Raw genomic sequence first — 25465 nt, 5'->3', positions numbered from 1 at the left:
ATTTGTTTATTATTCTTGTTTACTACCCTTAGCATTTCAAACTGTTTTTATAAGGCCCCTGTATGTCCATACCCATTAAGGCCGGCAGCCCACGCTCAGTCTACACACATCTTTGTACTTCTCTGACTTTCCTCGATTTTTATTGCAGGTTAAAGAACCTGAAATCGGGAATAGTTAACCCTTAGTCTTTAGGAACATTGAATCTCTGTCTTTAATTAAGGCACGATTTCAGACTCACATATTGGATCTGATTAACTGATATGTTTCCATTCCTTATGTACTAATTTAAATACGTTTTCAGAAGTCTTATGATGTCAAGTACTTATGTTCACCTTTGCCATTTATTTTCATTATGTGATTCTAAAACGGATAGAGCAAGCCCTCTGAGATTTTACTCCCGTCGTTCTACCTAAGGGTATAATGTTATAAATGTATGAATGATGTTGGTAAATAAAAAAAACTTCAATCTAGAATCTTGTCGTACAGTCTACGAGAGGAAGACCTATCGGTATTCCCCTCTTATTCCTTTATTGACATACACTGATGACACAGCAAATTCCGTAGGGCAAACTTCTACATGAGACAGTGTAAGTACTAGCTCAGGTACAACCTCTGCCGCATTTTCCAGACATTAACATTGTACGATACGCTCAGCAAATCAATGCAAACAAGTAGGCCGGTTGACCTACAATTTCAACGCGCCGCAGAGACTAGGCCAGAATGTATGTTCAAATAAAGTCACATCACTCACAGCTCTCCTTCTTTCATACCTATATATAAAGCCTGTCTTTTTCTTTCGGCGTCACCTCTATAGTATAAATCTACGACCTCACCACTTGCCTCACACACAGGAAATCTGCACGCCGCCGGAGAGTTAATATTCAGGCTAACACGCAGCACGTTACAGTGACTATCATGGCTTCAATTGGCAAACATGTGTTGATGATGAACAACAAGCGTACTGTCCCGTTGCTGGGGTTAGGGACATGGCAGGTAAGCTATGGAACCAGGGCCATGCCAGGTAAGCTCTGGGACTAGGGCCATGCTAGGTCAGCCGTGGGACTAGGGCCATGGTAAGCTCTAGGACCAGGGCCATGCCAGGTAAGTTATGCGTCTAGGGCCATGCCGGTTAAGTTCTGGGTCTAGGGCCATGTCAGGTAAGCTATTGGACTAGTGTCATGCCAGATAAGTTATTGGACTAATGTCATGCCAGGTAAGCTCTGGAAATAGGGCCATGTCAGGTAAATTATTGAAATAGGACCATGCCAGGTAAGTTATGGGACGAGGGCCGTGGTAGGTAAGTTATGGCACGAGGGCCACGACCGGTAAGTTATGGGACTAGGGCCATGAAAGGTAAGTTTTGGGACTAGGGCGATGCCAGGTAACATCCTCAGGTGGATGGCATAACTTCCAACGTACGGTCGGAGAGGAAGCCAGAATGAATAACTGAATTAGGATAACACAATTATATCAGATTTAACCCCATCAAATAAGATTACGTACATTTTAAATACACAGCTGAAGGCATTATGCTGGTGCACGTTTATCCTATCCCACTTGATACACGTTTATCCTGCACACATAGCTGAAGGCATCACACTTGATACACGTTTATCCTGCACACATAGCTGAAGGCATCATACTTGGTACACATTCATCCTACACACATAGCTGAAGGCATCATGCTGGTACACGTTCATCATACACACATAGCTGAAGGCATCATACTTAGTACACGTTCATCCTACATACTGAGAGGAAGGCATCATACATGTACATTTGTAGTTGGTACACATTCATTCTACACACATAGCTGAAGGCATCATGCTGGTACACGTTCATCATACACACATAGCTGAAGGCCTCACACTTGGTATACGTTCATCCTACATACACAGCTTAAGGCATCATACATCAACATTTGTACTTAGTACACATCCATCCTACATACAGAAGGGAAGGCCTCACACTTGGTATACGTTCATACTACATACACAGCTTAAGGCATCATACATCAACATTTGTACTTAGTACACATCCATCCTACATACAGAGCGGAAGGCATCATACTTGGTATACATACAGAGCTAAAGGCATCATACTTGCTGGATGCCTTTCACTCATTATCAAAGAGGTCTACTGAACTGTGGGCATCATATTTGCTGGATACCTTTCGCTCATTGTCACATAGGTCTACCCAGCTAAAAGCGTTACACTTTATGCACATCCACATATATTATTAAAAACATCTTTTCTCATTTGAAAGATGCTTTTGTACTTTTTCACCATTCTGTTTAGCTATCGGGACAGTGCTCAAATAACGACTCGACTATAAAAACTTCTTCAAGCGTAACGTCAGAATGCGGGTGGTTCTACAGCTACCCCTTTACATTACTTTGCTGCAGATGTCTTCCTCCGTTGTTATTCCTGTTGGTCCTCATGACCTGAATGTTAGGTCTGATGTATTAATGAGATAGAGAGCAAAACATTATCTTTTTATTGTGTGCACAAATTGCATATTATGTTAACAAATTACTTTAACATCGTATGACAGTAAACTCATCATCTGGTTGCAAACCAGGTTAAGAGCCTATGTTAAGGTACAGACTACACTAGGCGATAGCAGCCTAGTTGCTGGGAATATAGACGGCATGGCTGGTGCAATCTCTGCTCATTACTCAGGTGTGAACAGAAATGCTGGAATTCTTTTGTGGTATCTTCATAAGACGCAAAATACATCTTGACACGTTATGCGGAGAAGAATAAATCTCTGATGTCGAGCCTTGATATCTATGCAGCTATGACCCGCGTCTGTTGTGTAGAGTTTTGTATGGATATGTTATAAAGATCAACAAACCAGCCTAGCCACGTTTACAGTGTATAAACACAGACACAACGTATTACCTAGACAACCACCACCGTATTAACACATTAAGAACTTATGTCCCGTCTCCTGACAAACCACACACAAACCATAGGGGCAAGTTACACGAATTCCGTTGCAGGTGACATATGAATCCTCTGTGTCAAAGTCTGTGATTTGAAGCACACACGATGCCAATCTAAAGCGACTCTTCCTTTACATGCAGTACCAGTCGTGTTCCAAATGATTTAATACAGACGTTCATGGACATAAGCCATATATAAAAATTTACCATAGATGTACATTTTTTTTTTGTTCAATAAAATCCTTTGCAAAGTGAATCCGACCACATACTTCCCTCCCTGCTGGATTTTAGCTGAGTTAGCTGAATCCGACCACATACTTCCCTCCTTGCTGGATGTTAGCTGTTAGCTGAATCCGACCACATACTTCCCTCCTTGCTGGATGTTAGCTGATTTAGCTGAATCTGACCACATACTTCCCTCCTTGCTGGATGTTAGCTGAGTTAGCTGAATCTGACCACATACTTCCCTCCTTGCTGGATGTTAGCTGAGTTAGCTGAATCCGACCACATACTTCCCTCCTTGCTGGATGTTAGCTGAGTTAGCTGAATCCGACCACATACTTCCCTCCTTGCTGGATGTTAGCTGAGTTAGCTGAATCTGACCACATACTTCCCTCCTTGCTGGATGTTAGCTGAGTTAGCTGAATCCGACCACATACATCCCTCCTTGCTGGATGTTAGCTGAGTTAGCTGAATCCGACCACATACATCCCTCCTTGCTGGATGTTAGCTGAGTTAGCTGAATCTGACCACATACTTCCCTCCTTGCTGGATGTTAGCTGAGCCATCCAAACATGCATGTATCTCCTTGCGAGAACTTGGTTATTATTGATTTATGCTATCATCATGTTTCTATATGTTTTCTGACGTCACTACATGTTTTCTGACGTCACTACGTGTACTTCAGCAAGTGTGCCTCTCCATACATCACTGCCACCACTACACAAGTTTGACCTTTGGAGGCCGTGCACGGCAGGTGGGCTTGCAAAGAGAATGCGTGTGCATCAAGTATCAACAGACAAGTACAAAAACTGACATCACTGCTTGCTTGATCAGCGCAACCCCAGTGACCTTGGTGTTGTTCAAAAACTCTGTACAATATAGAGTTGTGGTGACAGTAACACAAAGCGAATGTAAAGAGCGATGCATGCGCTATGCGGACTATAGCACTTTGCTATTATTTAATTTGATATCATTTCTATAAGTGGACGTTGTTGTCTGTGTGAGAATGGGTAAATAAACTAAACTAAGAACAACTAGTCCTGTGTGTTCATCTAGTGCTAACCTTCTGTTTTACTTGTCACATAGTCTTCACCTGGTGAAGTGAAACAAGCCACCAAAGTCGCCCTGGAATGTGGATATCGTCATATCGATACTGCACAGGCGTATGGAAACGAGGCTGAAATCGGGGATGCTATTCAGGAGTTCCTACAGGCCACGAAGACACCACGTGATGAGCTGTTCATCACTACCAAGGTGAGAAAGGCAGACATGCCCTACGCTTACGTTTATTGCTCGACATATTCTCCGATGTAAAGCCTCTGATCACAAAAATTCTAAAAAGGAGCATTAATTTGTGTCGGAAAACGATCTGAATGGTTTCCCTGAGCTGTACCTTTTCACATACACTCTGTTTTGGTTGTAAAACTGGGAATGAGTATATTCCCAACGCTGTAAGACAAGTCTTTTACAACTCAAATAAAAACGAATGTGTGGAAATGCCAATGGAAAAACTTTCTCATTAAATGGGATATTTGCTCGAGCTACAGTGACAGTTTTTTTTTGTTCTGCTTCCTTCTTAGCTTGCCATGCCTTTTATGGGAGCTGACACTGTCAAACCTGCCTGTCAGAACAGCTTAAAGAAACTGAAACTCGATGTTATTGATCTTTTCCTCATCCATACACCATTAGGAATGAAGGTAACACGACGAATAGGGCTTATTTGTATGCCAAGATGTTGTTCACTGGCGCGGAGAAGTGAATTAAGTTCAATGAAAAGTGGAATAGAAAGAGAGTTGCTAAAATGTTTTGATATCACCTCAATAGTGCTTTCGTCATTAACCTGGCATACTATCTACTTTGCGGGCACAACTGACACGAAATATCAGTGCTGTACTGGTAAACATTTTACATCGACCCCTCAGTACACGGCTTCAAGGAGACGACCGGCCATGTAGAATTTCAAGCGAAATGCAAATACATATATGATTGATTAAAGGATTTAAAACAATTTTTTAGGCCTGTCTTAAACGCGTTATAAGATCCACTATCAGCTCTCTTGCTGGCCATTTTGAATTTTAACCTCGCTCTCTGTGTATCAGCTAGTGCTATTTTTAAAACCTTCACACTTTGATCTGATTGTTGTTTGACGCCATGCGCAAGCATTGTTTACTTATACGCTGCTGGTCAGTACGTTTTTCACAGTTACATGGCGTACGGTTTGTACATCTCCTACTACATCTTGACCTAAAACCGCAACTGAAGAACTACATATAACCGATCCTATAATGTAGCAAAGTGTTACTTAATAAGTAATTCTATTTATTCCCATGTTTTTGTATATCTGCCTGGAATTGTTACAGTACATGGGCCTGGACAAACCATGGGCGATTGGGCCAGATGGAAAAGTACAGTTTGAGGCGCATGACCTCGTCGCCTGCTGGAAGGTAAAATAGCCGTTTCACTCATTTATTTTGTAAAAGATTCTCTCTCTCTTTATATCACTTTTCAGTTCGCTTTAATGCATCACTTTGGAGAAACGTCTTGTGTAGTCTTGTTACCCAATTAACAACATCTATTGCTACGCATGGTTCTATGAAACAAGACATTAAGTGAAGGAGAACTTCTGTTCAGGAAAGGCGGCATACTGAACCATTCGTCTGTATAAACTAGATCATCACCATGTACTCAGTACTTACGCCCTTATATCGGGTTAAAATGCGAATACAAGCATGGCAATCATTGTCTCATAAAACAGGCTATGGAGAAGCTGGTTGACGAGGGGCTCGTCAGGTCGATCGGGGTGTCCAACTTCAACTCTGAGCAAATAACCAGGATTCTGAAGAACTGCCGTATTAAGCCTGTTACAAACCAGGTGAGCCATTCAGAAAACAGGTGAGCCAATGAGAAAAAAAGGTGAGTAAATGAAAACTCAGGCAAACAAATGACAAATCAGGAGAGTCAATCAGAAAAGAGGTTAGCCAGTGACAATCGTGCTGAAATAAAAGATCCAGTGAAAAAGAAGAGATGGAAAGAGTTTCTTCCTTACGCCAATCTCGTACTTTATGTTTTCATTATCGTCAGATCGGTCGTTTAAATGGCAGCTATTTCTATAACATATAACATATTTGTTAAGACTTACATATATACAACCGATGTTTTGCCTTGCGCAGGTGGAGTGCCACGCTTACTTTCCGCAGGAAGAGTTGTCGTCCTTCCTGAAGGAGAAGGACATGCTTTTGACGGCCTATGCGCCATTTGCTTCGCCCGGACGACCCAAGGCAATGTAAGGGCAACCCTGTGTTTACAGTTCATTTATGACCTTACGGCTAACTATGTCCTTGACCCAAAGCACATCGGGCCAAAGGGTGTAGCCGTTCATATATTCCCAATAGAAAGGAAGTGAACAAAAGTAATGAGGCATTCTCATATCTGACGGTGCTAGTAAAGTACAGATACAAAAATGTTTTCATTATACTGGGTTCAGTGTTTATGAAGTCCAAATGCAATGTTCGTCACAGATCTTTTAAAATGCAAGATATTTCTGACAGATGGAATGTTGTGTTTTATTCTAGCCGAAAACCAGATGAAGGCACTCCTTTGCTGGAGCACCCTGTCATCGCAGACCTGGCCAAAAAATACAAGAAAACTCCAGCACAAGTAAGTTATGATTCACACTACAATGCTGACATTGATAATGATGGTTATATTGGATCTTACGAGGATTTTCAAATGATAAAGTATGGCTTATCTGTAGTTTATGGCCATTAACTGGTGCCCATCCCACTTGACTTTGAATCATATAAAGGGAGACAATAAAGATCTGTAGCAGTTTATTTCATATATAGGTTCATCTGAAACCTTGGTGATGTGTATGTACCACATCGTCTAGTGTAAAACAAACAGGTGTGCGTGTATAAATCTTTGCCAATGGTGATTGTGTGAATAACGTGTGAAGCCTTTCTTCGTCTCTTTACTGCAGATCTTATTGAGGAACTTAATCCAGCGTGGTATGGTGGTGATCCCCAAGAGTACAAACCCGACGAGGATACAACAGAACGCCCAGGTGGCCACTGTTTGGAAACACTTTTATCTCAAGATTATACCTTTTACTTGAAGTGCAGACTTGATGTCTCTGTTGTATCCGTGTAGTCTTAGATTACCCTGACGTTAGGTTTGGCCAAGTAATTCTGAACTCGTATCATCTCCCTTATGTGGGGATAATAAGGACCATAACATCGCACATAGCACATATGTAACAGATGCACTCACTCGGACAGCATCAGAACTTCGCCAACCGCCAGTTTTAAACCATGTGACTCCGTTGCCGTGGTGGACGGCTGCTCTTCTCAGAAATCTCCTTTGTGCACAATAGTTGATTACAGTTCCTTTCTGTTCATTATTAACACGCAAATTAAAGTTAAGACGCCTGAACAATTTGTCAGTTATCCATTCGATGATGCATATGTCACTTGTTCAATCAAATCATTCGACAATATTTCTATATCTGTGTATATATTTCCGTACAATGCCGCGTCCGGCGGACTCAAATTGAAAACGGGGGTTAACGAAGTTTGGCTTGCTGTTGATGCGCAAGGCACATTTGTCTTAATTGTAACGTTATGGACTTTATTATTCACGAATAACTAGGTGTAGTAAGAATAACTGAAGGATTACACAAAACATGTTTTTGTAGCGTATAGCTTAGACATGTTGAAGGCAGCATGAGCGAAAGGACCGAGTTCCAGGCTAGTGAATGGAATTTCTGTATTTCTGAAAACTAGGCTGTAAAGGATGAAACAGATCTCTGATCTAGCCCAAACGAACGTCAGAGGGCGCTCAATTTGAAAATCCGACAGGCCTACAGTTACCTACTTGCCTTTGTCAAAAATGTCGAGGCTGTCAGTACAGCGGGTGGAATCACCAAGCAATTTCGAGAACAAGAGGCCTTGGAAATAAGTCATCGACGTTGTACTTGCGATAAATCAACTGACGAAAATATGAAAACATAATTGTCTTCATAAATTTAGGTCGCAGAGGCCGTCGTAACTTTGTCTTAAACGACGTGTCAAACTGCCACGTCAACTACATCAAATGGTTAAATGGTTCGCGGTGCTCTATGGTTGGTTTGAGGTCGTCCTTGGCTGCACACAAATTTTGCAAACCTGACGTGAGAGCAATCTCGGAGTATAGTCCATGACAATCCATCCATTGAAACTTTTCTACTTTATACCACAACAAATCTACTGTGCTTGCGAGTTCAAACTCGGCGGTGGACAAGGAATTTGTGCATTCACCCGCTCTTACTGTTTTGTTCATGAGCCCCGGTGACAATAAGTGGTCGGCAACCTTCGTGTCGCTGTTTGTTTATTCGCCGAATACCAATTTGTGTATCTGTACGCCACATCTGTATGTGGAAAAGTTGGTCTGTAACTTGCTCTTCTGTCGATGGTTTCCATCGCCGGGCATCCATATAAAACTAACCATGATCGCATAAGTGAAAAATTCTGTATTAGGGCGATAAACAGACATGAAATGTATTCATCATCCACTACATTTTGTAATAACAATCTTTCATTTACTTACCTTTTTTTCAAGATGCAAAATTTTGCGTGTTTATTTTCAGGTATTTGATTTTGAGCTAAGTGAGACTGACCAGACAGCTATCGCAGGGTTAAAGAACGGGAAAAGATTGTTTGATGGATCTTCGTATGGGTAAGTAGTACAAGAATAACGCATATGAGTTGTACATGTTGTACAATTGTACAGTTGCACAGTAATTTGTATTTTCGAATGGAATCAGCCATAATTGTATTGCCACTTATCTTTCTTTACTCTTGATCAAAATCGTTGGGTGACAAGTTCTAGTTACAAATATTTTATTCCAAACTTGGCTGAAGACATATCTGTAATATTATAATTTAGCAGAAAGAAAACAAGGGGAGATAAGGTAACAGCAAAGTATGCACAAGTGGAAAAAGGTAACAGTAAAGTATAGACTGGGGTGAGTAGGGGTGGGAAAAGGTAACAGGAACGTATGGACGGGTGAAGAAAGGTAACAGGAAAGTATGGACGAGTGGGAAAAGGTAACAGGTAAGTATGGACGGGGGTGAGTAGGGGCGGGAAAAGGTAACAGGAACGTATTAACGGGTGGAAAAAGGTAACAGGAAAGTATAGACGGGGGTGAGTAGGGGTGGGAAAAGGTAACATGAAAGTATGAACGGTTGGGAAAAGGTAACAGGAAAGTATGGACGGGTGAGAAAAGGTAACATGAAAGTATGGACGGGGGAGAGTAGGGGTGGGAAAAGGTAACAGGAACGTATTAACGGGTGGAAAAAGGTAACAGGAAAGTATGGACGGGTGGGAAAAGGTAACAGGAAAGTATACACGGGGGTGAGTAGGTGTGGGAAAAGGTAACAGGAACGTATTAACGGGTGGAAAAAGGTAACAGGAAAGTATGGACGAGTGGGAAAAGGTAACATGAAAGTATGGACGGGGGAGAGTAGGGGTGGGAAAAGGTAACGGGAACGTATTAACGGGTGGAAAAAGGTAACAGGAAAATATACATGGGGGTGAGTAGGTGTGGGAAAGGTAACAGGAACGTATTAACGGGTGGAAAAAGGTAACAGGAAAGTATGGACGGGTGGATAAAGGTAACAGGAAAATATACATGGGGGTGAGTAGGGGTGGGAAAAGGTAACAGGAACGTATTAACGGGTTGAAAAAGGTAACAGGAAAGTATGGACGGGTGGAAAAAGGTAACAGGAAAATATACATGGGGGTGAGTAGGGGTGGGAAAAGGTAACAGGAACGTATTAACGGGTGGAAAAAGGTAACAGGAAAGTATGGACGGGTGGGAAAAGGTAACAGCAAAGTATGGACGGGGGTGAGTAGGGGTGGGAAAAGGTAACAGGGACGTATTAACGGGTGGAAAAAGGTAACAGGAAAGTATGGACGGGTGGAAAAAGGTAACATGAAAGTATGGACGGGAGTGGGGAGTAAAGACGGGAAAAGGTAACAGGAAAGTGTGGACTGTGGTGAGTAGGGATGGGTAAAGGTAACAGGAGAGTGTGGACGGCTGTTGGTAGGAAAGGTAAAAGGTAACAGTAAAGTATGAACTGGTGGAAAAATGTAACAGGAAAGTATAGACGGGTGGGAAAGGGTAACAGGAAAGTGTGGACTGTGGTGAGCCTGGGTAGGAAAAGGTAACAGGAAAAGTGTGAACGGGGGTGGGTAGGAGAGGTAAAATTAAACAGGAAAGTATGGACGGGTGGAAAAAGGTAACACTAAAGTATGGACGGGTGGGAAAGTAGGGGGAGGGAAAAGTAAGAAGAAAATATGGACAGGTGGGAAAAGTATGGGTATGGAAAGGTAACGGAAAAATATGGACGGGTGGGAAAAGTATGGGTAGGGAAAGGTAACAGGAAAGTATGGACGGATGGGAAAGGTAACAGGAAAGTATGGACGGGTGGGAAAAGTATGGGTAGGGAAAGGTAACACGGAAGTATGGACGGGTGAGAAAAGGTAACAGGAAAGTATAGACGGATGGGAAAAGTAGGGGTAGGGAAAGGTAACAGGGAAGTATGGACGGGTGAGAAAAGGTAACAGGAAAATATGGACGGGTGGGAAAAGTAGGGGTAAGGAAAGGTAACAGGGAAGTATGGAAGGGTGGGAAAAGAATGGGTAGGAAAGATAACAGGAAAGCATGGACGGGTGGGAAAAGGTAACAGGAAAGTATGGACTGATGGGAAAAGTAGGGGTGGGGAAAGCAGGGAGAAGAAAACAAGATAATGTGAAGTCCTTATGAAAAATGCGTGCAGTGTTTTTGGGAGATAATCTGTAATAGTGTGGTTTTGAATTTCTTGTGTCATGATGGTGTATATGGGGTAATGATGTAAATACTGAGCGGCATCAGATCTTCGACAGGGTGCTGCATCTACAGTGGTACTGATCAATTACATTGACTCCACAGAGATCAGCATTTCACTGACTGCAAATATGTCTTCGCTTTGCACGGATGATATTTACTTTCCTCGGACCGGTCAAAAACAACGGCTCCGAATTTGGCTAGTTTTTAGTCTCTAGATTATTTCAAAGTTGAATTACCGATGGCATAAATGAATTACGAGAGATATTTTGTGGAAATCTAGAATTCATTTTACTCTCTATGCTGTACGTCTTAATTATACAGTAATTGCAATAACTTGTGCGGTTATAGTTTAGCAAATCACCGACTGATGGGGTAACAAGATCACTGATATACGAGGGAACCATATCGTTATCAAATTTATACGTAAATATTAATTTCATATTTTCCCCTCTTTTTGCTAATGTTTTCTACCCCTTTTCTCCGTAAAGAGCATCTCTTCAGGTGTACAGGGGCAGATCAGTAACATTCCGTGCCGCACCAAGCTGGAGTTTTTTTTAAAAAACCCTCTGATTCATCTTTGGTGCAGCCATCCCATACTACTGAGCCATATTAAATCCCATACTACTGAGGCATGTTACATCCCATACTACTGAGGCATATTACATCCCATAGTACTGAGGCATATTTCATCCCATACTACTGAGGCATATTCCATCCCATACTACTGAGGCATGTTACATCCTATACTACTGAGGCATATTTCATCCCATACTACTGAGGCATATTACATCCCTTACAACTGAGGCATATTACATCCCATAGTACTGAGGCATATTTCATCCCATACTACTGAGCCATGTTAAATCCCATACTACTGAGGCATATTACATCCCATAGTACTGAGGCATATTTCATCCCATACTACTGAGGCATATTCCATCCCATACTACTGAGGCATGTTACATCCTATACTACTGAGGCATATTACATCCCATACAACTGAGGCATACTACATCCCATACTACTGAGGCATGTTACATCCTATACTACTGAGGCATATTTCATCCCATACTACTGAGGCATATTACATCCCTTACAACTGAGGCATATTACATCCCATAGTACTGAGGCATATTTCATCCCATACTACTGAGCCATATTAAATCCCATACAACTGAGGCATACTACATCCCATACTACTGAGGCATATTTCATCCCATACTACTGAGGCATATTACATCCCATACTACTGAGGCATATTACATCCCATAGTACTGAGGCATATTCCATCCCATACTAATGAGTGAGTGAGTGAGTGAGTGAGTGAGTGAGTGAGTGAGTGAGTGATTGAGTGCATGGCATTTAACGTCGTACTTAACAATTTTTCAGTCACATGGCGACGAAAGAGTCCTTAAGGTGCATGTACCTGTAATGTGCCGCCTTGTTGCAGGACGGATTTCCACCACTCTTTTATCTAGTGCTGCTTCACTGTGACGACTTACCGAAGGCAAGTAAGCCGCTTCGCCCGTGCCATTATACTGATACGGGTCAACCAGTAGCTGCACTACCCTCTTAATGCTGAACGCCAAGCGAGGAAGCTACAACTTCCTCTTTTTGAAGTCGTAGGTGTGACCCATACTACTGAGGCATATTTCATCCCATACTACTGAGCCATATTTAGTCACATACTACTGAGGCATATTTCAGCTCATACCACTGAGGCATATCCCATCCCATACTACTGGGCCATATTCAATCCCATACTACTGAGGCATATTACATCCCATACTACTGAGGCATATAAGATCCCATACCTCTAAGGCATATTGCATCCCATACTACTGAGCCATATTCAATGCCATACTACTGAGGAATATTTCATCCCATAATACTGAGGCATATTTCATCACATGCTACTGAGCCATATTCAATCACATACTACTGAGGCATATTTCACACCATACTACTGAGGCATATTTCATCCCATACGACTGAGGCATATTACATCCTATACTACTAAAGCATATAAGATCCAATACTACTGAGGCATATTTCATCCCATACTACTGAGGCATATTACATCCCATACTACAGAGGTACATCCCATCCCATACTACTGAGGCATATTACACCCATACTGCTGACGCATATCCCATCCCTAAGCCGTATTCAATCCCATACCACTGAATCATATTCAATCCCATACTACTGATATAAGCGTCAAGTCCGACATTCATATTCCATTCGTAGTCCGTAAAGGGCGTTCCAAGTCGATAATCGCAAGATCCATTTCCAGAACAACGTTTAACACTAACTCCCAAAGACAAAGGTATGTAAGAAATTATACAAATAAGAAATAAAGCCGGTAACACACAAGAGAGAAGCGGTCATCAGTTTTCAACGATGCCGGGCAGACAATGAATATTTCAGGCATGAATTCCATATCAAAGTTCAAATTCGTAGTCCGTGAATGAGTTCCATGTCAAATAACAATTAAACAAGTATCTCAGTCGCGCTTTAATTGCAACTGTTCATAAAGGCATCATGCTGATGTAATTAGCATGGCTACCGTTACAGACCCTAGCCCCAGGTTAAGCGGTATTAGATACAGTTTGAAAATGACAAGCGTTACACACCCTAACCGATCAGATTGTGATTCAAAAGTAACAGACGATTACGTCTTTCCCGTTAATATGTAAAGATCTCATACTACAAGAGGCGCCATCTATGATGTTACACATGACATACAAGACAGATAGTTACACTGGGCACCCAGCGCCATCCATGTTGTTAAATACCATGTACGTGATAGATATGTACATAGGGATAACAGCGCCGTCTATGTGGTTGATCACAATGCAGATCGCCAGAGATTCTGAACGCTCTGTCCATACCTGCCAACGAGAGTGTTATACTCATTGTAAAATTTGAGAAACTTAGAATGAAGGCGTTTGATGGAGTATCCTTGAGAAACTAGTTTTTGAACTAGCAACTTGTGACGCAGATTAAAGTCATCACAATTAACGCAAGATCTGACAAATGCTACAAGGCGAGACATATGCAGGACCCTTTGGTATATTGCTATCTAAATAAGGATAATTTACAATATCAAAATTGAAATTATCCGTTTTGTCGTAAAGGCGGCGGGAAAGGAGACGTTGTTCGTCTTTGTACAGATATAGATCCAAATAAGATGTACCATCAGGACTATCTGTTGTCTCCTTTAAATCCAATGAAGGCGGATAGATTTCCTTCACCGCTTCATCAATATGGGGATTATTTAACGCCAGTAGATCATCAATATAGCGCTTGGTAAATGAAAAGGATCGAGCTTTAAAGATATTACTTTTAAGTAATTTCTGCATATAGTCGTATTCATATGAAAACAGGTATAGGTCTGCCAATAGAGGCGCACAATTGGTACCCATTGGAATACTTATGCACTGTTGGTTAATGGTATCTCCGAATTTCACACAGATGTTATTAATGAGAAATTAATGTAATTCAATAAATAATGTAACATCCCATGAGTGGTAACCTTTATAAAGAGTAGAACTAAAGAAAGCCTTATTGCTTCTGATGTTAATGTAACGGTGACTTGTTTTAGTAAATACCGAGACAATTGACGACGATATTCTTTCAATAAGATCTTTGTGAGGAATCGTACTATAGAGAGTAGAGAAATCCCATGTGGATACGTCTTTGTACGGTATATGCATATGAGCATCGAGTTCTTCTGTAAGACGTTTGGAGTTGTTAAGAATCCACATGCAGTTGACACCTGAATTTTTTGTTATGGCACAACAACACTTATTCCAAAATGACTTTACTTCTTGTAACGCTCTCGTAAGTAGAGTTGACAAGAGTTTGGTGGTACAGCTTCTTGGACCTGCAAAAAATCGAGCCTTGTATGGGGATTTATGCATTTTAGGAATCGAGTAAAGTTTTGGTATTTCTGTGTGACGGGTAGGTATATTTATGCGCCTTTCTTTAAGAAAGGTTTTGTGTTTTTTTAAATAGTTCCTCCAGAGTACATGTAGTAGCAGAATACGTGGATGTCGTTGTAGATGCACATAGCTCTTGAACAATAAACAATTATTTGATAATAATAATTCTTGCAAATAAAGATGACATTATTAGGAGCCTTGTCTGCTACAGTGATGACAAATTTACTATGACATACATCCCACACTACTGAGGCATATTACATCCCTTACAACTGAGCCATATTCAATTCCATACTACTGAGGCATATTTCATCCCATACTACTGAGACATATTTCATCCCATACTACTGGGGCATATTACATCCCGTACTACTAAGTCATATTACATCCTATACTACTGGGCATACTCAATCCCATACTACTGAGGCATATTTCATCCCATACCACTGAGGCATATTTCATCCCATACTACTGAAGCATATTACATCCCATATTACTGAGGCATATTACATCCCTAAATACTGAGCCATATTCAATCCCATACTACTGAGGCATATTTCATCCCATACTACTGAGGCATATTACATCCCATACTACTGAGGCATATTTCATCCCTTAATACTGAGCCATATTCAATCCCATACTACTGAGCCATATTCAATCCCATACTACTGAGGCATATTTCATCCCATACTACTGAGACATATTTCATCCCATACTACTGAGGCATATTTCATCCCATACTACTCGGGCATATTACATCCCGTAATACTAAGTCATATTACATCCTATACTTCTGGGCATACTCAATCCCTTACTACTGAGGCATATTCAATCCCATACTACTGAGGCATATTTCATCCCATACTACTGAGGCATATTTCATCCCTTAATACTGAGCCATATTCAATCCCATACTACTGAGGCATATTTCATCCCATACTACTGAGGCATATTTCATCCCATACTACTGAGGCATATTACATCCCTTACTACTGAGGCATATTCAATCCCATACTACTGAGGCATATTTCATCCCTTAATACTGAGCCATATTCAATCCCATACTACTGAGGCATATTTCATCCCATACTACTGAGGCATATTTCATCCCATACTAGTGAGGCATATTACATCCCTTACTACTGAGGCATATTCAATCCCATACTACTGAGGCATATTACATCCCATACTACTGAGGCATATTACATCCCATACTACTGAGATATATTATATCCCATACTACTGAGGCATATTACATCCCATACTACTGAGATATGTTATATCCCATACTACTGAGGCATATTACATCCCATACTACTGACATATATTATATCCCATACTACTGCGGCATATTACATCCCATACTACTGAGATATGTTATATCCCATACTACTGAGATATATTATATCACATACTACTGAGGCATATTACATCCCATACTACTGAGATATGTTATATCCCATACTACTGAGATATATTATATCACATACTACTGAGGCATATTCAATCCCATACTACTGAGGCATATTACATCCCATACTACTGAGATATGTTATACCCCATACTACTGAGATATATTATATCACATACTACTGAGGCATATTACATCCCATACTACTGAGATATATTATATCCCATACTACTGAGGCATATAACATCCCATACTACTGAGTCAAACTTGCATCAAGGGCCTATCACATGAAGTACGGATTGTCCCAGGCATTATCTACCAAGTTTAAATTTGAGTTTTTGCATCATACCGATTCTTCTGGGCACCGAATTTGCGATGCACTCAATTTGGGCGGTCTATATACAATTCTTTTGAAAATATTATCCCATATGTTTAGGCTTATCGGAGGTTTTTAGTAAAACACCATTAAAATATATTGGGAGCATTAATCAACGCTCTATTTGAAATTAGCAGAAGTATAGTTCTTAGAGTGTTAAAGTTAACATGTCAGAGATTTTGCCATGATTCATGACTGTTCTATAGTCACAATAGTGTCAGATATGAGCTGCAGACATGAGTCACTTGTAAACGAACTTGTTCGCACCACTGTCGTTTATATGTAGATCAAAGACACCTCTCCGGCCGTACGTAGGAAGATCTGCCAGAAACCTGCGGATAGTCCTGGGTTTCCCCCGGGCTCTGCCCGGTTTCCTCCCACCATAACGCAGGCCGCCATTGTATAAGTGAAATACTTTTGAGTACGACGTAAAACACCAATAAAATAAATAAATAAAAACATCAAAAAGAGAAAATGACCCCACACAGAACCTTGTGGCACTCGGGCGTTAGTTCACCTGATGTCAGATCAGCCCTTGATAACCAATAATAATAACGTTGCGATCTACCTTTTGAATAGCTTTAAGCTTATGACGAAAGCCTTTATGTCACACAGAACTTTCGAATACCTTAACTATATCATAAAAGGAAACACAGGAAATATCACCATTATGAAGAGTGTAAACCAGAGAATAAAATATTTCGATTAATGTATATACGATAGAGGCGTCAGATAGAAAACCTGACTGGCATTTATAAAATGAGTTGCTGCCAATAAAATAATTGTATTTTTGTTTAAATATAATTCTTTCAATGATTTTTCCAGTGCCAGAAGAGATGGGTAGATAATTTGTCGTTTTATCTTTGTTCCCTTTTTTATAAACTCGAATAACATTTGTTTGCCAAGAGATTGGGACTGTTTCCAATATTAGATACAAGCTGATCAGATATTGGAACTGTGCACACACCATGTCACCTTCGCTTTTCAACATTTTGTGACTAATATGATCAGGGCCTACAGTCTTATTTACGTCAGTGATTTGAATAACATCATGAATTTCTTCTTCGCAAGAAGAGAACAAATCAACGAACGACTTATACCTGGGCAAAGCACAAGAGCCATCGCCCATGGTGATGGAGGAGAAGTAATTGCGTTTATCTTTTCAGCCTCAGTAAAACAAATCTCAAACTGCCCTTGATCACTGATAATAATTAACTGCGCTAAATCGTCCCTGTTTTGCGACATTCCCGTAAACTGTTTTTAACTTTTCCAGTAGTACTTCGGATTTTTGACTTGATTAGTCTGAAGATTTGTTTCGATATTCTGAAAAAAAAGTGTCTCTCTAGCAGGCTTGACCATATTAATAACAGCGTGTCTACTGGCTTTATATTTAGTTCAATCCGAAGATCTCATTGTTTTATTTGCTTTCTATTTATGTCTACCTGTTTTTTCTCGCCAGTTTCCTTAGCTGTGAGTCAAATCATGATTTGTCTCATGGTCGAATAGTAATTTCTTTACAGGGAATACATTTTTTTGCTAACTCAATGAAGTAATCTGTAAATGTTGACGTAGCAGAATTGATATGTCATAGAATTTTTCTGAATTTCTCTGCTGAAAAGGTGCTAATTTGGCATAGTCAGCTGCTTTGCAAATCGAAAATATGCCTTAAAAATGTCTGTATTCACTTTAAGTTCAACATAAGTGATCACAACACTTATTTCCTTATCAGCATGAATTAATCCAAAATCGTGTGAAGTAATTGAGTCAAACAGTACTACAGGGCCAAGAAGTGCCGACCAGATGTAGATTACTCTTGTAGGATCGACGATGATATCAAAGACATTATATTGCCTCATTATATTCTGTGTATACCATGATTTAGTATCAGGTAAATTATCTTTAAGGTCACCAACGATTACTAAGCTTGGATTTAAGTCCAATGCACTTTCAATAAAATTTGGGTTGCAGTAACTTCGAATGGACTCAAGGTCAAAATCCCCTGATATGTTTTGTACATATGATAGTTTGTTTCTAATGCTACGAATGTTCAAGTAAAAAATACGCAGTCCGTCTTGTTCAGAGACTGAAACTGGACCTGCGTTACGTTCGATATCTCCACACATTATGATCAGCTAGAGCAAACTGGACCTGCGTTACGTTCGATATCTCTACACATTATGATCAGTAAGAGCAAACTGGACCTGCGCAACGGTCGATATCTCCACACATTATGATCAGTGAGAGAAAAACTGGACCTGCGTTACGTTCGATATCTCCACACATTATGATCAGTGAAAGCAAACTGGACCTGCGTTACGTTCGTTATCTCCACACATTATGATCAGTGAGGGCAAAATATAGAGTATATGAGCTTCAGGAACCAAATACTGGATAAGCAACACAATTGCAAAGGCCGTATGATATTTACGGTCAAAAGAAATATCGTGTAGGACACTAATAGCATTGGAATGGAGAACAGGAGATCTTAACTTTCCATTACATGCGCGGTTCGTTCGCAAACAGAATAATCCGATTGAGGCGTTCATTACCTATTTTCAAACTGTGAGCATATTTTTATGAAGAAGTGTCGGGCCGGAGGTTTATTTGAACACACTTCCATGCCGTAAGATTTCTTAGGCACACAGAAAAATTGGGAAATGTGAGGAAAGATAAAGGAGGAGAAAGGCAAAGTTGTAAAATACGGACAAAATATAACGAGGCACATGTAGGTTAGGCGTTTGCACTGGATTAACATAACCTGCTGCCTGTATAAGACTCAAAAGCTTATATGAAGGCCAAGGCACAGAGGAAATGTAGATATAGGCACAACAATTATGTAGGGTACCGGTGCACAGTTTTCAGCAAAGTATGGTTCTCATATGGTGATCGTGCATATTTAAATGAGGCGCGGAATACTGCTCAGTGTACCATGTGGTATTGTTTGAACTGATACAGTCAATATACTTTCATGGTAATACAATTGCATTAGTCAATAATTCAACAGAATAAGGGTTGTGCTCGACCACTGTTAGTTCCGTAATCCTATTTCGGTGTCATGATACAACAAGGACTTAAGTCACCTGGTCTACCAATACCCGTTGTTGGTAGTTTTAACAAGGTACATAACATTTATGGTTGTGTTACTAGCGGTCGAATTTGGAGCCTGTGTCGACATAAATGCTCTGAGCTCCTGGGAGCCTGCAGGATTTGTCAATCTTTACAAGTGTCCTTTATAAAAATAAATTGAGGGACGGGAGCATTATGTAAATTTTTTGTAAACAGATAAAAAAATTGTCCCCGTGTATATACTGATGACAGTGATTGTCCTGCTTTTTCAGTGACAAGTCAAAGATAAAATAATCTCGAACATGATTTTACTGTTCTTTCTTTCACATAGCTTACACAAATTTCTTAGGTAGGCCTAAAAGCGTTGGACATGCAGATTCTAGTAAACCTTGGTTTTACAGATTTATCCAGTGTGCAAAATATGTGAGGACGCATTTTGTTTTGAAGTTTAAAAGCTTCGTACGATTACTTTTTTACTTAATGCTGTTGAACTCCATGGTCTTCGGTTCTTATCTTTTGTCTTCACATTTTGTCTTCATCGTACAGGGCCAATACCCATCCAGAAAACCCATTCGTCGTGCCATTTTAGACCTCATTTGGCGGAAGTGCGACAAGGATTTAACAGTTGGACAAGAGGCCGGCTTATTTGAGTGCTTGAAACTTTTCCAAACTTCGTTGATGCTTTTGCTATATGTGGTCAGACATGCCATCTGTACGCACCAGTGAATATTCAAGTAGTTGAAATAGCGGTGTCTTGAGAAATAGAACAACGCGGTGATTGGTTGTGACTCCAGTTGGTTATGAATTTAAATATGAAACGGTTAAAATGGGTAACAATATTATTAACTCAAATGCTTGTATAGGTCATATTAGAACTAGCCATAACTTCACTTTGGCGTCTCAAAGTTAAATCTTCGTTATAAACCGCATGCTGCCACAAAACTGCTGTTGTTAAACGCTGTCTCTTTAGAGTGAACTCCTATAATATTCACTGCCGTCAGTTATGGTCAACTTATACAAAGTTTGGTGTTAAGAACATATCGAAGATATGATCAGTAACATATTTGGGTGGCTTTTGATTTACCAGTAGCGATAAAGGGGCAGTACTCTGTTAAGCATCTAATCCTATAATTCAGAAAATCGAATGTATCATGTCAGAAAATGAAATGAATCATGTCAGAAAATGAAATGAATCATGTCAGCACGAAGCAGTTGGTGCGAACCCTATTTTTATCATGTTTATCACTACTTTCATGTTTCTAATGACCTCCTAAGCCAACTAACTAAAGTTGGACAACTAAACATTAGCAAAGGGGAATGTGAAATAAATGTTGTGTGCACCAGAGGGGACGCCTGAATTTATTTTTCTGATAATCGTTGTTTAAAACCATACTAAGGAATTTTCCACTTATATACTACGGTGATCACTTTTATGGATTGAGTAAAGCGTAATCTTGTTTGTAAACCACCGACTTTTGGCAAGTTACTGACGAACTTCCCCCCATATGTGACAAACAGATATACAGGTACACGACATTGGCGAAAACTTTGCAACAGTCACAGGAACATTTGAATAGTGGGATTGCTTTCCAGGCGCCTAGATAATGGGATTGTTTTCCAGACACCTAGATAGTGGGGTTGCATTCCAGGTGCCTGGATAGTGGGGTTGCTTTCCAGGCTCCTGGATAGTGGGATTGTTTTTCCTGGGCGAGTACCGACGTGAAATGTGTAAGTCATAAAGACTGGTCTGAGGTTAAGTAAACCAACCCACAGGAGAGTATGCGGCTCGAACCGACGTGAAATGTGTGAGTGATAATGACTGGTCTGAGGTTAAGTAAACCAACCAACAGACGAGTATGCGGCTCGTACAGAGGTAAAACGGATGATTGATAATGACTGGTCTGAGGATAAGTAAACCAACCAACAGACGAGTATGCGGCTCGTACAGAGGTAAAACGGATGAGTGATAATGACTGGTCTGAGGATAAGTAAACCAACCAACAGACGAGTATGCGGCTCGTACAGAGGTAAAACGGATGAGTGATAATGACTGGTCTGAGGATAAGTAAACCAACCAACAGACGAGTATGCGGCTCGTACAGAGGTAAAACGAATGAGTGATAATGACTGGTCTGAGGATAAGTAAACCAACCCACAGGCGAGTATGCGGCTCGTGCAGACGTGAAGTGTGTGAGTGATGATGACTGGTCTGAGAGTCAGCAAACCAACTCACAGGAGAGTATTAGGCTCGTACAGAGGTGAAATGTGTGAGTGATGATGACTGGTCTGAGGTTAAGTAAACCAACCCACAGACGAGTATGCGGCTCGTACCAACGTGAAATGTATAAGTGATGATGACTGGTCTGAGGTTAAGTAAACCAACCTACAGGAGAATATGCCCCTCGTACAGACGTAAACTGTGTGAATCGTGATGACAGGTCTGAGGTTAAGTAAACCAACCCACAAAAGAGTATCAGGCTCGTGCCGACGTGAAATGTGTGAGTAATAATGACTGGTCTGAGGTTAAGTAAACCAACCCACAAAAGAGTATGCGGCTCGAACAGACGTAAAATGTGTGAGTCATTAAAACTGGTCTGAGATTAAGTAAACCAACCAACAAACGAGTATGTGGCACGTACCAACGAGAAAGGTGTAAGTGATGATGACTGGTCTGAGGTTAAGTAAACAAACCCACAGGAGAGTATGCCCATCGTACAGACGTAAACTGTGTGAATCGTTATGACAGGTCTGAGGTTAACTAAACAAACTCACAGGAGAGAATGCAGCTCGTACCGACGAGAAATGTGTGAGTCATGATGACTGGTCTGAGATTAAATAAACCAACCAACAAACGAGTATGTGGCACGTACCAAGGAGAAATGTATAAGTGATGATGACTGGTCTGAGGTTAAGTACACCAACCTACAGGAGAGTATGCCCCTCGTACAGACGTAAACTGTGTGAATCGTGATGACAGGTCTGAGGTTAAGCAAACCAACCCACAGGAGAGTATCAGGCTCGTACAGAGGTGAAATGTATGAGTGATGATGACTGGTCTGAGGTTAAGTTAACCAACCCACAGGCGAGTATGCGGCTCGAACCGACGTGAAATGTGTGAGTGATAATGACTGGTCTGAGGTTAAGTAAACCAACCCACTGGCGAGTATGCGGCTCGTACAGAGTTGAAATGTATGAGTGATGATGATTGGTCTGAGGTTAAATAAACCAACCCACAGGCGAGTATGCGGCTCGAACCGACGTGAAATGTGTGAGTAATAATGACTGGTCTAAGGTTAAGTAAACCAACCCACGAGAGAGTATGCGGCTCGTGCAGAGGTAAAATGTGTGAGTCATAATGACTTGTCTTAGATTCAGCAAACCAACTCACGGGCGAATATGCGGCTCGTACCAACATAAAATGTGTAAGTGATAATGACTGGTCTGAGGTAGAGTAAACCAACCCACAGGAGAGTATACGGCTGGTACAGACGTAAAATATGTGAGTCATAATGACTGGTCTGAGGTTAAGTAAACCAACCCACAGGCGAGTATGCGGCTCATACAGAGGTAAAAAGGATAAGTGATAATGACTGGTCTGAGGTTAAGTAAACCAACCCACAAAAGAGTATCAGGCTCGTACAGACGTAAAATGTGTGAGTAATAATGACTGGTCTAAGATTAAGTAAACCAACTCACTGCAGGGTATGCAGCTCGTACCGACGAGAAATGTGTGAGTCATGATGACTGGTCTGAGATTAAGTAAACTAACCAACAAACGAGTATGTGGCACGTACCAACGAGAAATGTGTAAGTGATGATGACTGGTCTGAGGTTAAGTAAACCAACCAACAAACGAGTATGCCCATCGTACAGATGTAAACTGTGTGAGTCGTGATGACAGGTCTGAGGTTAACTAAACCAACCCACAGGAGAGTATTACAATCGTGCAGACGTAAAATGTATGAGTGATGATGACTGGTCTGAGGTTAAGTAAACCAACCCACTGGCGAGTATGCGGCTCGAACCGACGTGAAATGTGTGAGTGATAATGACTGGTCTGAGGTTAAGTAAACCAACCCACTGGCGAGTATGCGGCTCGTACAGAGGTGAAATGTATGAGAGGTGATGATTGGTCTGAGGTTAAGTAAACCAACCCACGAGAGAGTATGCGGCTCGTGTAGAGGTAAAATGTGTGAGTCATAATGACTTGTCTGAGATTAAGTAAACCAGCCCACAGGCGAGTATGCGGCTCGTACCGACAAGAAATGTGTAAGTCATGATGACTGGTCTGAGATTAAGTAAACCAACCAACAAACAAGTATGCGCCTCGAAACGACGAGAAATGTGTGAGTGATGATGACTGGTCTGAGGTTAAGTAAACCAACCAACAAACAAGTATGCGGTTCGTACTGACGAGAAATGTGTGAGTGATGTTGACTGGTCTGAGGTTAAATAAACCAACCCACAGACGAGTATGCGGCTCGTACAGAGGTAAAACGGATGAGTGATAATGACTGGTCTGAGGTTAAGTAAACCAACCCACAGGCAAGTATTCGGTTCGTACCAACGGGAAATGTGTGAGTGATGTTGACTCGTCTGAGGTTAAATAAACCAACCCACAGGCCAGTATGCGGTTCGTACCGACGAAAAATGTGTAAGTCATGATGACTGGTCCGAGGTGAAGTAAACCAACCCACAGAACAGTATGCGGCTCGTACAGAGGTAAAAAGGATAAGTCATAATGACTGGTCTGAGGTTAAGTAAACCAACCCACAGACGAGTGTGCGGCTCGCACCGACTAAAAATGTGTAAGTGATGATGACTGGCTTGAGATTAAGTAAACCAACTCACAGAAGATTATTAGGCTCGTACAGAGCTGAAATGTATGAGTGATGATGACTGGTCTGAGGTTAAGCAAACCAACCCAGAGGAGAATATGCGGCTCGTACCGACGAGAAAGTTATGAGTCATGATGACTGGTCTGAGATTAAAAAATCTAACCAACAAACAAGTATGCTGCTCGTACCGACGAGAAATGTGTAGGTGATGATGACTGGTCTGAGGTTAAGTAAACCAACCCACAGGTGAGTATGCCATTCGTACGGACGTGAACTGTGTGAGTCATGATGACAGGTCAGAGTTTAAGTAAACCAACCAATAAACGAGTATGCGGCTCGTACAGAGGTAAAAAGGACAAGTCATAATGACAGGTCTGAGGTTAAGTAAACCAACCCACAGGCGAGTATGCGGCTGGTACTGACGAGAAATGTATGAGTGAGGATGACTGGTATGAGGTTAAGTAAACTAACCCACAGGCGAGTATGCGGTTCGTGCAGACGTGAAGTGTGTGAGTGATGTTGGCTGGTCTGAGATTTAGCAAACCAACCCACTGGCGAGTATGCGGCTCGTACCAACGTGAAATGTGTGAGTGATGATGACTGGTCTGAAGTTGAGTAAACCAACCCACGAGAGAGTATGCGGCTCGTACCAACGAGAAATGTGTAAGTTATAATGACTGGTCTGAGGTTAAGTAAACCAACCCACAAACGAGTATGCCGCTAGTACAGACGTGAACTGTGTGAGTCATGATGACTGGTCTGAGGTTAAGTAAACCAACCCACAAAC

At 41.1% G+C, this 25465-nt stretch overlaps 1 protein-coding gene across 1 annotated transcript; it reads left to right on the top strand.

Annotated features, from left to right (window-relative positions):
- The first annotated feature begins 812 nt into the window (after window positions 1-812).
- On the top strand, window positions 813-21257 carry LOC135468016 (1,5-anhydro-D-fructose reductase-like). Its single transcript, XM_064746019.1, has 10 exons — window positions 813-993; window positions 4257-4424; window positions 4751-4867; window positions 5531-5614; window positions 5926-6042; window positions 6341-6453; window positions 6743-6827; window positions 7150-7233; window positions 8794-8882; window positions 20387-21257. The coding sequence occupies exons 1-10, from the start codon at window positions 916-918 to the stop codon at window positions 20427-20429; spliced, it is 978 nt and encodes a 325-aa protein (XP_064602089.1). The 5' UTR covers window positions 813-915; the 3' UTR covers window positions 20430-21257.
- Window positions 21258-25465: the final 4208 nt, after the last annotated feature.

Source organism: Liolophura sinensis, chromosome 6, assembly GCF_032854445.1.
Source record: "Liolophura sinensis isolate JHLJ2023 chromosome 6, CUHK_Ljap_v2, whole genome shotgun sequence".
Classification (NCBI taxonomy): Eukaryota; Metazoa; Mollusca; class Polyplacophora; order Chitonida; family Chitonidae; genus Liolophura; species Liolophura sinensis.
Note: the sequence above shows the minus strand (reverse complement) of the source record. Positions and strands in the feature narration are given on the sequence as shown.

Excerpts from the sequence above, each read along its gene's own strand:
- LOC135468016 (XM_064746019.1), top strand. The coding sequence starts at position 916 with ATGGCTTCAATTGGCAAACATGTGTTGATGATGAACAACAAGCGTACT. Across the intron at positions 6,454-6,742 it reads CCCGGACGACCCAAGGCAAT|CCGAAAACCAGATGAAGGCA; the intron begins GTAAGGGCAACC and ends GTTTTATTCTAG. Across the intron at positions 6,828-7,149 it reads ACAAGAAAACTCCAGCACAA|ATCTTATTGAGGAACTTAAT; the intron begins GTAAGTTATGAT and ends TCTTTACTGCAG.